The 13,296-nt window shown below is 41.5% G+C and overlaps 1 protein-coding gene across 1 annotated transcript; it reads right to left on the bottom strand.

Annotated features, from left to right (window-relative positions):
* Positions 1-720: 720 nt before the first annotated feature.
* LOC123503851 (ribonuclease P protein subunit p30-like) lies at positions 721-11,918 on the bottom strand. The gene is made up of 5 exons (XM_045253962.1): positions 11,779-11,918; positions 4,536-4,798; positions 2,839-3,050; positions 2,440-2,556; positions 721-1,835 (listed from the first exon to the last, which is right to left on the bottom strand). Exons 2-5 carry the CDS (start codon positions 4,699-4,701, stop codon positions 1,461-1,463), a joined length of 870 nt encoding a protein of 289 aa, XP_045109897.1. The 5' UTR covers positions 4,702-4,798; positions 11,779-11,918; the 3' UTR covers positions 721-1,460.
* Between the last annotated feature and the right edge of the window lie 1,378 nt (positions 11,919-13,296).

Below are 13,296 nucleotides of genomic sequence, written 5' to 3'. Positions count from 1 at the left end.
GTGTTAAAAATTATGGGATGGTGTGAAAGAAAGCAAGCTGTGCCAAAATATTCTAATTCCATTATTTGTTTGGAAGATATACATTGAAAAGTGATGCCTCATGTCCTCTGAAATGCATAGCACTATTTTCCTCATTAAAAAAATGCTTTCTTTTGAAGTTCCCTATTGACTAAGCATGAACAACCTAAATATAAGGTTTACTACTCTATTTCAGAACTGATCCCTCAAATTGTCCTGCTAAGTTATCCTGATTCCATACCATATTTCATTAGAAATACTTACGTCTTGGGGACCAATGTTTGATAAACCTTGTCAGCTGCTTGAAAGGTGGTAAAGCTCATTCTGAAGTCCACAGCATAGGCATACAAGCTAAGGTTGGAAAAGAAGTGTCTATGATACTGCTATTATACAAAACAAATACATATATTACTATTTCATAGAAAATTACTTGAGGTAGTAGCACAGTATGACTCATCACACTCACCTCACCACTAAGAGATCCTAGAGTCAATACTCAGGAAAAGAGAGATGCATGGGCAGTCTTGTACATCTACCTCAGGCATTGACAATTCTCACGTGCTAGGTATGGGTACTTGCCGTGCATCCCACAGGCAGTCTTTGCTCAAAATCTCTCTTACTGTAAGGTGGTATACGGTAAACTGATGTGCATAAGCTCACTTGCATAATTTCCCCATTACCCTCAGTCTTTAAAACCTTATAAAAAATCGATAAGCTTTATAAGAATATTAGTAAATTACATATAACAAATCCTATCTAAAAATAGCCTGGTTATATGAACAATACCTGACAAAACAAGAGCTGCTTTCTTATAACACTGCTCAGAAAGCCTGTACATGAATCAGAAAACACCATTCAAAAGGCAGTTACCTGGCCAGATCACAGTTGCAGGTGAAGCACACTAAATACTATTATGTACATGAACCTTATACAGTACTAAGTCTTGGCTCTCAATAAGGCATCCCATTCATTGTTCTATTTGTTTATTAATAAAAAAAAGTCTGATATATCACAGTCACTTTACTTAGAGTATATGAAGACTGCCTTATAAATACTAACTCCAATCTCTCATACATACACACACACACACAAAAAAAAAAAAATAAATAAATAAATAAATAAAATAAGTAAATAAATAAATGAAGTACTTTGCTCTACCTGATGAATAAACAATGATGAGCAAATTATATCAAGATTATTAATGTATTTAGAATTTGTCCTCTCTGGAACATGAAAGTAAGAAAGATAAGTGGTGAAAAAAATAATGTAAAAATTATATGAACATTAAAAGAAAAAAACAAACATTAAGCATTCTAGTGCCCTTCCAGACCAAACCTTAGCCATTGTAAGTCTTCAAGTACTCCATAGCATCATCCAGCCCTTTCTACTTATAAGTGGGTTACCTTCTTGCTTTTCTTCCCCTTCCCTCTTCATAATACACTTTAGGCATTCTGAGTCTTCAAATACTTTCTCGCATCATCCAGCCCTTCATACTTGGCTATTGAGTCATCTTGCCCATTAGTATTCTTCAGTAGGGTCACCTGAGCAGCACACCTCGCCACACCCTGCCGACGCATTGCTGCAAAGTACACTACATTGTGTCCCATGGCTACCAGCGCTGCCTTAGCACCTGCGTCTGTCAAGCCAAAAAACTTTCCTAGATTCATAACATCATAGGGCCGGCGCAGGTGGCTGGGAATCCTCGCCTGGCTGGTGACGATGATGTTAGCTGACCTGAAGCTGTGGTGCAGGACGTGTGACAAGGTGATGGTTTGCTGGCGTCTGGTGGAGTCTGTGATGCACGGCCCATAGCTCAGCTGAAAGAGATCAAGGTGCTGAACAAGAGCTCTTTTGTTTTTATCTTTTTTTTTTTTAATGTCCTGGCTTATAGTGCCTGTAGGTTACTTGAAGAGTATTGGAATCACTGTTAAGCTTTCATCCATTAGTGGCGCAGGCAATTATATCTATAGTGGTACCCAAATTAGGACCCATATCAGCATCCAAGTGCATCTTTGGTGTAACCAACTAGAACCTGGGTATCATGGTGACATGTAGGTAACTTTAAATCATTCGACAAATGGCAAAGTTTAAAGGCTGTACTTGGTGAGGATTTGTACCTACACGTGGAGATCTGCCCGATTCCACGTTCACCACCTCATCCACTATGCCACCGCCTCCCAATGCGTGGCGAGTGATACAAGCAAAATCCTCTGGGTAGAATGATAGATATCAACAAGAAGGTCTTCCTGCAATGTCCTCTTATTAATACTCTACATCTCTCCTTGCACTGCCTTACTTTACTAACAACTCATATATTCCCTGTTGGTCCTCTTCACAGGCATTCTTGGAGATTAACCTTTAAATCTACCAGGGAAGAGAGAAAAACGAAAAGTCAGCAAGCAGGTCATGTCATTCACTTACTTCAAAATATATATTTCTCTCCACTGCGAGTCGCAGCAGCTTTCTAGCAAACCTTGTTCCACGCTCCTCTGGCCCCAGAGCAATGATGTCCACATCCACCACTGTTTGGCTCACAGTCTACAGAGGGAAAGAGGTATCATCACTACTGCTGTCATTAATAATTAATTCTTGTCACTGCCTCTTTCAATGATACTCTTCTCATGGAATGAGTGGTTGAAGAGGAGTTTTCTGCTATACAATCCTGTCTCAAATATTAGCAGTGATTGTAAAGTAATTCAATGAAACAATATGATTGAAAGACTCAGTATGAACATCTGTGAGGTGAAGAGAACATGAGTGAGGATAAATGGAAAAGAAAAAAAGTATCAACCTTTCCTTGAGGCATGTAGGAGTCTTTACCTGCTTGAGTGCACTGTCAGTGGTGGGTGTGACGGCAATAATGTCATACTGCTTGATGCTATTGCGGAACTTTGAAAGGAAGGCAGAGCCTGGGTCAGCGTAAGTGATGGTGATGCGGGTGAGGATGACAGGCTCTTTGGTGATGCCGTGCCTGTCCAGATCTTCCTTTGTCAAAGTCACTTTGGGAGGCGGTGGCACTGAGGGGAAGTCATCTGCAAAGGGACGTGATGAGCTGCAGTACAGCATGACATAGGAGTCAGAGGCAAGAGTCTTAATATCTATCATAACTAATGTATAGTATGATAGTGCATATTTTGTATATATATGTATAAAGCTATGGGTTGTTAGTTAAAATAGTGCACTGTTGGGGAACTTGCATCCATTGAGATTGTGGCACATGCTGTGTGTTATTTGGACAGGCCTATAAAAATATGTGGACAAGTGAGACTCGAACACACACTCTCAAGCATTCAACACCACCAGTACTACAGGTCTAATATCAAGACAAACACCAACTATGTGGCACCATTATTATCTGCACTATGTCCACCAGACCTCTTCTAATCATGTAAGTTCAAAGTAAGAGTTATGGAAGGCCTTCAATATATCCTTAGCTTGAGTGAGCTCACAATGGCAGCCATTAGCCATCATAAGTGGGCTAATCAGTAAGTTTTTTTCTTTTCTTTTAACTCTCTTTGTCTCCACTTGTGAGGCACTGAGTCCCAAGCAAGTTGAGACATCAATATTATTGTAAATACAACAGCAAATAGTTAAAAGGTAGAATTTTTCCTTAATTATTAGCAGTTCTAGTGAATTAGTTCAGGTTAGCTACGGTACAGTTAGGTTAGGTCAGTGGTTTCCAACCTTTTCGAATTCTCACCCCCCCTTCACTAAATGACAAGTTCCCTGCGCCCCCCTTATTTACGAGGCACTTGTTACATCCAGAACGGTCACAGAGCTACCGTCTTACTACCGCACCCTCATACTACTGTGGCGGCGTGGCCACATGGGACTCCCAAAGCTGGAGTACTGACCTGTCAGAGACACGAACCGAACGGGAACCATACGAATGATGCATTGTTTCTGGTAATCATTACAATATTTATATCTACAGCACGTTTCTCTCTTTATATTTTATAGTTGTGTAATTCCTTAGTTACTTAGTAGCATTTGAAATAATTTATAATTGTATTTAGACAATAACATTTCATAATTCATATCTCAAATGTTTTCTCAATACTTAACCAATTATGTATTCCATCAAAATCAATAATGTTGATATACAATCATCTACTAAGTAATTTTTCTACTTTATGAAGTGCTTGTGCCCCCCTTGGCAGCCCTTCGTGCCCCCTTAGGGGGGCGCGCCCTACAGGTTGGAAACCATTGGGTTAGGTTAAACTAAATCAAATAAAAAAAATTTATTAGTTGGTATAGCCAATGGTGGCTTAACCAGCTAGTGGTGGCAAGTACTCTTCAAAAGAATACTGGAACTATAACTGCTGTGGTACTTTGTGATGAAACTATTTCCTTCTGGTTGATTTTCGGCATGTTTTGTACTACCTAACCTGCTTTTTTGTTTTCATTGTGAAACCATACTTTGAATGGGGTAAAAATTAAAGGGGCTAAAAATAATAATACAAAAAAATATTTGCACTGGAAATAACAAAAAGATTTATTCAAAACGAGCGACTCACCTTTCTTTCTCTTCTTGCCTTTCTGGTGCTGCTCGAGTGTGTCCGTGACCTCCCTGTTGATGGCCAAGGTCTGGTAACCGAGACTCAGGGCCTTCAGCAGGGTCTTCTTCAGGTCTGTGTCAGTGGCAGAGATGTTCAGGTCACAGAACCCACGTGCCAACTTCATCCTGCTGCTGCCGTGCCTCCCCCAGAGATGGTGATTCGTGGTGGTAGTGCTACACGTGACACGAGGGGGCTCCAAGCATGCTGTGTTCGGGTTCCCGCTGTCAAAGGGAAAGTAATCTTGATCTTAAACAGCTGATCTTGCCAACACATTCTCAGCTTTATGTTTCTTATCCAAGTTAACTTAACCTGTCACAACCTGACTTGAAAACTAACCTAACTAACAAATGTACCCATCTAAGTCGGGCCTCGTGAGAGTTTTGGTAAAATCTGATAAGGAAAACTGTAAACTCGGTACGTAATTTCTCACGTTTTTCATTACAAACTTCTCCTTTGAACGATTGATTCTCTGAGACATACTATGCAAGCAAATTTATGGTAACTCGTTTTTCATTTGGATAGGGCTTATAGAAATTTTGATAAATCTTTTTTTAAATCACAATTTTCATATAAGGTAGATGAAGATAAACTGTAACAAGCTTTTCATGCTTTTCAATCCACGTTATTCCTCCTCCTCGAAATCTGTCTCTCTTTGTGTGTCCTACCAGGAAAGTTTTGTGCACCGCTCAACTCTTTAATTTGTTCTTCACGAAAATTGCACTCTGATTGACACTTGGGACACTTCACTGTACTGTACTTGGAATAACACCGTGTGATTAAAAAAAAAAAAAATAACGCTGCAACTCCAGAATAAGTGAATGGATCCTCTTCACATTGAACATATGGCAAGAGAATGATGGAGAACTGTATCATGGCGGTCGGTTAGCCTTCACTTACAGATTGAAAGCCATTTGAATTGACTGATATATTTCCCCTAATTTTTCATCGACTGAAAAGAATTTCTGCGCACGTACACTTCCAGTTAAAGTACCAGAATCATGCTCGAACAAACACTTTCTCGAGCACCTGAGATTTGAAACAGTTCGGAATAAAAATGATGCCCAGAGACAGTGTTTCAGAATCCAACAAGCAAAAAAAAAAAAAAAAAAAAAAAAAAAAAGCATGATGGTGAAAAAGAATAAGAAAAAAATTATAAGAAATTAAAGAAAAAAGAAAATGAAAATATGAAAAGGAGGAAAAGAAAAGAAGAAAAGGAAAAAGAAAAAGAAAATGAAAGAAAGAAAGAAAGAAAAGAAAGAAAAAGAAGAAAAGAAGAAGAAGAAGAAGAAGAAGAAGAAGAAGAAGAAGAAGAAGAAGAAGAAAAAAGAAAAAGAAAGAGAAGAAAAGAAGAAGAAGAAGAAGAAGAAGAAGAAGAAGAAGAAGAGAGCTTATAAAAAGAAATATGATACTGAAGTTATTTCATACCCAGACGACGTAGAAGCGAGAGAAAACGGAGAAAGTGTGCCTGCGTATAACTAACTGGTTGGTTGCGGCACACACACACACACACACACACACACACACACACACACACACACACGGTAAGGAACAATAAAAAGAACCAATGAAAAAAAAAATAAAGGAATGAAATAAAAAAATAGAAAGTATAAAGAAAACTACGAATACCAGAAAAAAAAAAATAAGAAAAGCGACAAGATATGGATGAATGAGCAAATGGATAAGCAAATATTAGTAAGTTAGCTTCACACACACACACACACACACACTCCGTGGGAACACCCTCTCTACAGCAAGGACAGGAGTGAGGCAGAATATTACTTCGTCATCGTCGCCGTTGTCGTAGTAGTAGTAGTAGTAGTAGTAGTAGTAGTAGTAGTAGTAGTAGTAGTAGTAGTAGTAGTAGTAGTAGTAGTAGTAGTAGTAATCGTAGTCGTAGTAGTCGTAGTCGCAGTAGTAGTCGTAGTCGTAGTAGTAGTCGTAGTAGTAGTCGTAGTAGTAGTAGTAGTAGTAGTAGTAGTAGTAGTAGTAGTAGTAGTAGTAGTAGTAGTAGTAGTAGTAGTAGTAGTAGTAGTAGTAGTAGTAGTAATAGTCGTAGTAATAGTAATAGTCGTAGTAATAGTAGTAGTCGTAGTAGTAGTTGCAGTGATAGTAGTAGTAGTAATAGTAGTAGTAGTAGTAGTAGTAGTAGTAGTCGTTGTCGTCGTCGTCGTCGTAGTAGTAGTAGTGAGGGTGCGGCATAATAGTACCCATTGTTACCTTCATATTAGTATATAACAGTCATTTGAAGCTTTTTTATATTTTTGAGAGAGGGAGAGAGAAAAGCATGTAACTTTGTAAATGAGAGAGAGAGAGAGAGAGAGAGAGAGAGAGAGAGAGAGAGAGAGAGAGAGAGAGAGAGAGATTCCTTTCAGATGACATCAAGCCCCACCCATACCTGACCTCTCTCTCTCTCTCTCTCTCTCTCTCTCTCTCTCTCTCTCTCTCTCTCTCGTTTATAAAGTTACATGTTTTCCTGTAGCAAAAGTACAGGAAGTATGGATAAACATGAAATACACTAAGTACAAAATAGAAAACTGGAGGGAGTAATGTTTGAGTAGGCGAAACGTTCTCAGTGACGTGCAGGGAACTTGGAACAACCTTACGCCTAATAGTTAGTCACAATGAAGCACGGAGTTTATGTACACCAGCCATACATTGACGGCGCGCGCACACACACACACACACACACACACACACACTCTCTCTCTCTCTCTCTCTCTCTCTCTCTCTCTCTCTCTCTCTCTCTCTCTCTCTCATTTTTCTTCACCCAAGATCCTCTTCTCTGCCGCTCCTATCTTCCCAGGACAGACTACAGAAAACGGAGGATTAGAACACAGACTAGTGCAATCTATAGGTTTATGCTTGACAAACAGACAATGAAGCTTTTCCAACTAAAGAAATAGAGAATTAGATTAATGTTCTACCTTATGCCTTTCTCCTGTTCTCTCTTTCCTTCAAAATAATTTTCTTAATCTTTTCTACACTACATTTTTACTTTCCGATGTGATAGAGAGTTAAATACACTCAGTAGAAAATTAAATGTGTACACTACGTTTTTACTTTCCGATGTGATAGAGAGTTAAATACACTCAGTAGAAAATTAAATGTGTTGTTACGATTTAAAAATGTAAAAGACAATAATCTATTTTTTTTTTTTTTCGGGAATCACCTGAAAAAAACTTAAATTACTGAGAGGACTTTTTATTTTTTTATTTTTTTATTTCATGTTATCATTGCTGTCCTCCTCATCCTTCAATGTTTTTCTTATTCCTCCTGCTCCTTTCCTCCTCCCTCTTCTCCTTCTCTTCTTATCATTATTAATCCTCCTCCGTATCTTTTCCTTATTCTTCCTCCTCCTCCTCCTCCTCCTCCTTTCTCTTTCCCGTATTCTTCCTACTCTTCCTATTTTTTTTATAATGATTTACTTAACTCTTCGCTCAAACCCTTGCTGGAGACTCTACTTTGGATGATGCAGGGCTTGTTCCTCTTAACCCCAAGCTTCTTTCTCTCTAACTCTAAGAATACGAAGAAAGATAAAATAACGGAGAAGCGACAGCGAGAGGAGGAGGAGGAGGAGGAGGAGGAGGAGGAGGAGGAGGAAAACTGCATTCCTTGTCTTCCTTCTACCTCATACTTTTCCTTTCTAGATCAACTTTCTCTCTCTCTCTCTCTCTCTCTCTCTCTCTCTCTCTCTCTCTCTCTCTCTCTCTCTCTCTCTCAGACACGCATACATTTCCGTGTGTGTGTGTGTGTGTGTGTGTGTGTGTGTGTGTGTGTGTGTGTGTGTGTGTGTGTGTGTGTGTGTGTGTGTGTGTGTGTGTGTGCGAGCGCGCGCGTGAATTCCACTCTCCCTCTCTCCCTCTTAAGTGAAAGTGACGCAGTGAGAGGAAGTGAGAGAGTAACAATGAGAGGCAGACGATGAAAAGAATACAGAGAGGAGAGAGAGAAAAAATGAAGAGCATAAATAACACACACACACACACACACACACACACACACACGAGATAGCAAAAGGAAAGAAGGGAAGCAGAAAAAGGAAGAATAAAAGAGAGAGGAATGAGAGGAAGAGGAAGAATAGCGAGTGAGGAAATGAGGAGGAGGAGGAGGAGGAGGAGGAGGAAGGGAATGATAGAAAATGAGAAAATAAGGAAGGACGAGAGAAAGGAGAAAGATTGGGAGACAGAAAGGGAAAGGGAATAAGGAAGGAGTTAAAGAAAGAAGGAGAGGAGGAGAGGGGAGGAAAAAAAATGGAGAGACAGAAGGAAGAGAAAAAAAAGAGGAAGGAGAGATTGTAGAGAGAGGAAAGGCTGAATGAAGGATAGAAGAGCCGGAGGAGGAGGAAAGGGAGGAGGAGGAGGAGGAGGAGGAGGAGGAGGAGGAGGAGGAGGAGGAGGAGGAGGAGGAGGAGGAGGAGGAGGAGGAGGAGGTGGAGCAGGAGGAGGAGGAGAGGGAGGAGGTGGAGGAGGAGGAAGAGGTGGAGGAGGAAGAGGAGGAGGAGTAAGAAGAGGAGGAGGAGGAAAAGAAAAGGAATAAAGATAACAGATGAGAGAGAGAGAGAGAGAGAGAGAGAGAGAGAGAGAGAGAGAGAGAGAGAGAGAGAGAGAGAGAGACTGATAGGCTTCCTTTTCCCAAGGCTTAAGGAAAAAAAATATATTAGGCTTCATTAACCTTGAAATTCATAGGCCTATTTTGTACTTTCTATGGGAGGAGGAGGAGGAGGAGGAGGAGGAGGAGGAGGAGGAGTAGGAGAAGGAGGAGGAGGAGGAGGAGGAAAAGGGGGAGACAAAACGAATGGGGGGAGGAGGAGGAGGAGGAGGAGAAAACAGGTGTTACCCGGATCTCGTCCTAAATCGACACAGACACAGACACAGACACACACACACACACACACACACACACACACACACACACACACACACACACGTCGCTTAGAATTTTCATCTTTATTACTGAATCAAAAATTGAGTTACTTATTATGAATGATGGATATGCTCTCTCTCTCTCTCTCTCTCTCTCTCTCTCTCTCTCTCTCTCTCTCTCTCTCTCTCTCTCTCTACACGTCCGATCAATTCAAATAATTGTCTGTAATTATTTTGCAAAGGGAGAGTCATTGGTTTTGTGTTGGTGGTGATGTAGTAGTAGTAGTAGTAGTAGTAGTAGTAGTAGTAGTAGTAGTAGTAGTAATAATATGTAGTGGTATTAATTATTATTATTATTATTATTATTATTATTATTATTAGTAGTAGTAGTAGTAGTAGTAGTAGTAGTAGTAGTGGTAGTGGGTCGTGGTCGTGGTCGTGGTCGTGGTATTAGTGGTGGTAGTGGGTAGTGGTGGTGGTAGTGGGTGGTGGTGGTGGTGGTAGTGGCAGTAGTGGTGGTAGTAGTGGCAGTAGTGGTGGTGGTATTGGCAGTAGTGGCAGTAGTAGTAGTAGTAGTAGTAGTAGTAGTAGTAGTAGTAGTAGTAGTAGTAGTAGTAGTAGTAGTAGTAGTGCAGGGATAACTTGAGGCAGATGCACCACGACCACTGACCCACATCCCTGACATTCCTCTCTCTCTCTCTCTCTCTCTCTCTCTCTCTCTCTCTCTCTCTCTCTCTCTCTCGTTAATATTTTTTTCGTACACAATCTTTACATTTGTCTTGTTTTCTTTCTTTTTCTTATACTAGTTCACGAAACGCTGTCTTTTCTTATCAGTCATTATCTTTTCCTTACCAGTGTCTCAACTCATCCTCCACCTGCCCCCCTCCCCCCCTCTCTCTCTCTCTCTCTCTCTCTCTCTCTCTCTCTCTCTCTAGTAAAGACACACATTCGAGAAGACGGTACATGAGAGAGAGAGAGAGAGAGAGAGTGTGTGTGTGTGTGTGTGTGTGTGTGACAGGTGACAGACGGGGGCAGTGACAAGGGCGGGCCAGAAACAGAGAGGGAGAGGAAGGGAGGGAGAGGAAGGGAGGGAGAGGGAGAGGGAGAGGAAGGGAGGGAGAGGGTGAGAGATGGAGGGAGAGAAAGAGAGTGAGGGAGGGAAAGGCAGAGGAGGGAGAGAAATATGAGAGGAAAAAGGCGGGACAAGGTAGATTTAGGGCAAGGAAGGGAAAGCGAATGAGAGAGAGAGAGAGAGAGAGAGAGAGAGAGAGAGAGAGAGAGAGAGAGAGAGAGAGCGACCTTGAGATGAAATGACACCTCTCTTCTCTCCTCACTCACTCTAAAAGCACGCAAGCGGATCTTCTCCTTCCTCCTTCTCCTCCTCCTCCCTCCCTTTCTCCTCCTCCTCCTCCTCCTCCTCCTCCTCCATGGCGGTATACTAATTTTTGTGGCTGTTTTTTCTTTTCCTTTTTGTGTATGTGTTTAGTTAGAATTCAAGGAGAGAGAGAGAGAGAGAGAGAGAGAGAGAGAGAGAGAGAGAGAGGGGGGGGGGTGGAACCGTATATCGTCAATTAACACAAACAGTCTATAGATGAAGAAACGAGTTTTTAATTATCGTATTGTCAGAAGAAATTACCCTGTTTCACTTTTTTTCCCCTTCCCATTCACTCATTCACTCATTCACCCATTCACCCATTCATCACAATCCTGCAACGGTCTATCTATCTACCACCACCCATTTCAATCCCCCCATTCCTCTGTGTCCATCCTAACAAGAATTATTACATTACCTCAAGATCCGCCGCTCCAGGCTATTTTCTACACTAGCTCCCTAACTTTCGCCCAGTTATAGACCTGCCTAGTCTTGCCTAACCCTCACCTCACCTAGCTCAGGAACTTCCTCGACCCGCCCAGTCTCTATAAATCTACTGTAGCAAGGCCGTAAGATAACTGGCCAACTCGCAAACTGCTTCTCTCATTTCATTGTCTTGTTGCGGTTTTTTTTTGGGGGGGATGGTTTGGTCTCTCTCTCTCTCTCTCTCTCTCTCTCTCTCTCTCTCTCTCTCTCTCTCCTCCTCCTTCCCTCCCTTCCTCCCTCCCTCTTTCTCTCCCTCTTTCCCTCCCTCCGTCATTATCTTCCCAATCCCCCATCTCTCTCTCTCTCTCTCTCTCTCTCTCTCTCTCTCTCTCTCTCTCTCTCTCTCTCTCTCTGCTAGACATACAGCAATCTAGTATTCAGTCACGAACATACGTGTTACTAATCTAGCACTTATGGCAATTTAATGACACCATAACCAACACTGTGAGCTTCTATTCAACTCACAGCTGGATTAATTCATTACCTTGCACTGGTGGACACGATGAGGAACCCGTACACACACACAGACGCATTAACACACTGACTACGGCTCCTATAGCAGAAATAAGGGTTGATAGGAAGGAATATAAACACCACCGGTCCGGGCTATCTACGCCACGCCACGCCACGCTCAACAGTGAGGCGCCCCTTCGACTCCCAGCTGTTGGGTTCAGAGTTTCAAGTGATTCAAGTGATTGGAATATATGAAACGAATCCTATTTAACTTGTTTGAGTGAGATATATTGAATAATTAATACATTTTGCTCTATAATGGGTAGTGTTTTTGAAAGCTAGAGATGATTGGTTCTTATTCATCTTAATTTTTTTTTTTTTTTTGGTTTTCATTGTTCTTTTTCGTTTGTCGTTAGTGATTTAGAATTCTCGCTACATTATTACTAGAAAATGAGGGTGTTAAAAGAGCTTGAGAGTGTGATTTTTAGTACCTATTTTACACTCCCACACTTCCACGAACCACTTGTCACATGCTTTACAAACACGTCTTTCACTGCGTCCAGAAACCACTCAGGCTCTCATCTCCTTTCCTTGCCGAGTGAACCCATCAGCAACAGCATTCTTCTCTTCCTCCTACTCCCCTACATATGCCTCGTTTCTCATCCTGACACGCCTGAACTGCCTAATGCATGTCTTCCTTTCTTTTCACTGCATACATAAACCTTCCTTCAGATCTTCCTTCCCCTTCCCCCCATCTCCCTCTCTCTCTCTTTGCTGGGTAGATACACCTCATATTTTCCTCCCCACACACATCTTGTCTCTCCTGACACGCTTACACCTCAGTCACAAGAATTACAAAACATGTCTTGTACTGCACTCATAAATCTTTACTTACGCCTTCTTTCCCCCATCCGCCATCCCACCTCTTTCCTCCTCCTCCTTCCTCCTCCTTCCTCCTCCTCTTCTTCTGAAACTCACCTCAATGTCACACTGTTCTTGTTGGTGTTGCCACGTAATGCTCAAATATTACAATGTGCTGACAAATGGTGGTGGTGGTGGTGGTGGTGGTGGTGGTGAAGTGAGCCAGTTCTTTTTTTCCCTTTCAAGAGCAAGGTCATGCACACACATACACACACACACACACACACACACACACACACACACACACACACACACACACACACACACACACACACACACACACACACACACACACACACAGAGACGTAAAAAATGATGAGTAAAGAATAAAAATGTGATTCTATTATAATACCATAGAGAGAGAGAGAGAGAGAGAGAGAGAGAGAGAGAGAGAGAGAGAGAGAGAGAGAGAGAGAGAGAGAGAGAGAGAGAGAGAGAGAATTACTGATATGTTCTCTGCTGTACAATAAAATAAAAAAAAATCAAACCATGAAGACAAAAAAAAAAGATAAAAAAGACAAGACCAGAGAGAGAGAGAGAGAGGGGGGTGATCGTGGGGGCGCAGTGAATAGTGATGAGAGGAATGAATAAAGGAAATTTGTGAAAGCCGCCCCGGGCACGTGTGTGG

Source organism: Portunus trituberculatus, chromosome 14, assembly GCF_017591435.1.
Source record: "Portunus trituberculatus isolate SZX2019 chromosome 14, ASM1759143v1, whole genome shotgun sequence".
NCBI classification, from domain to species: domain Eukaryota; kingdom Metazoa; phylum Arthropoda; class Malacostraca; order Decapoda; family Portunidae; genus Portunus; species Portunus trituberculatus.
This window is presented reverse-complemented; position numbering and strand designations above follow the sequence as displayed.